At 54.5% G+C, this 1,250-nt stretch overlaps 1 protein-coding gene across 1 annotated transcript; it reads left to right on the forward strand.

Moving 5' to 3' along the window:
• Positions 1 to 340: 340 nt before the first annotated feature.
• D7B24_005537 (uncharacterized protein) lies at positions 341 to 964 on the forward strand (the record flags this gene model as incomplete). Its single annotated transcript, XM_028639688.1, has 1 exon — positions 341 to 964. The coding sequence occupies one exon, from the start codon at positions 341 to 343 to the stop codon at positions 962 to 964; it is 624 nt and encodes a 207-aa protein (XP_028490088.1).
• Positions 965 to 1,250: the final 286 nt, after the last annotated feature.

Consider the following 1,250-nt stretch of genomic DNA (forward strand, 5'->3'; position numbering starts at 1 on the left):
GCTGGTGAGTCCCACTGAACAAACGGGCCTTGGGTCTTGCGCTCCCCTACGCTTCGTGTGACAAGTTGCTGAGCAAAGGTCATTGGTCGCAGGTTCATCGTCCGGAGTCCTGTATTCCGATCGACCGGTCGATCAAATCAGTGGCCGCCCAGCCGGAATCAGGGCCCTATCGTCGCCCGAAAGCCTGCTTTCTTCGGAAACCTCGATATCTACACCACACGATCCACACGACTACCTGCTCCGGGGGTACACAGACTCCGCTGCCTACAACAAGCAGTATAATAGCGGCTTTGACCAACAGTCAGGCGAGCTCTCCACAGTTGGGGGCATCAGTCCCACCATGTCTACGTCGGAGTGGCCACCGAGCGCCACCCCCGGCAGTCAAACACATGCTGGTAAGGCCGCCACGATTTTGTTTCCCAAGGACCCAGCGAAGCAACCCAAATGGTTGGTGGAGCCACTGCATGAAGACTGGTTCCATCGCGGCCGCGTGATACGGCTAGACGACAAGGAGGCCAACGGAGCCCTCCGGGGTCGCGTCCTAGCGATCGCCGCCGTCTCGTCCAGCCACCTGCCACAATGCGTCTCGCTGTGCAAGCACCAGAACTACACAGGGAAGGAGGCCCCCGCCCACTGGCTGAGCCACTCGGTGGTTTACTCGGAGGAGCAGCCAGAGCCAAACGAAAGCGACCTGAATCGTGCCATTCAACTGGTCATGGAGGAGAAGACGACAAAGGTTGCGCCAAAGGTCTTTATCAATTACGAGCACACGTGGACACTGCCCAGCAACTATCGGGATAACTGCGTGGAATTCCAGAACTTGGGTCATGTAGCTGACGATGATCTGGAGGATTTTGTTGCTACATACTCACGCATTCAGAAAGGCTTGCTGGACCGGACAATGGAGTCCGTCAAGACCAAAGCTACGGACGAAGCAGATGACTTCGCTAGAAGTCGACAGTGAATCAGCCGGGAGTTCCAAATCAATGGGCTCAGGTAGCACGGCAACAAGCTTCAGAGGGAATATGGCACAGCTTTCAGGAGTGAGGGGTAAGAGGTATCTTAAGAATCCTTAGATCTCATTGATGGCGTACGCTCTCGTGCTACTACGCATATGTCTTTTTGCTTAGGAGAGCACTATACGATAGAGGCTTAGTTCGGCGCGGGAATAGCAGGCTATGCCTATAGATAATCGATAGGGTTAGGTTAGGTATATTCTCCTATCTAAGCTAATCTGCCCTAGTGTTTTC

The sequence above is a fragment of the Verticillium nonalfalfae genome, assembly GCF_003724135.2.
Source record: "Verticillium nonalfalfae strain VnAa140/NRRL 66861 chromosome Unknown scaffold_341, whole genome shotgun sequence".
Taxonomy (NCBI): domain Eukaryota; kingdom Fungi; phylum Ascomycota; class Sordariomycetes; order Glomerellales; family Plectosphaerellaceae; genus Verticillium; species Verticillium nonalfalfae.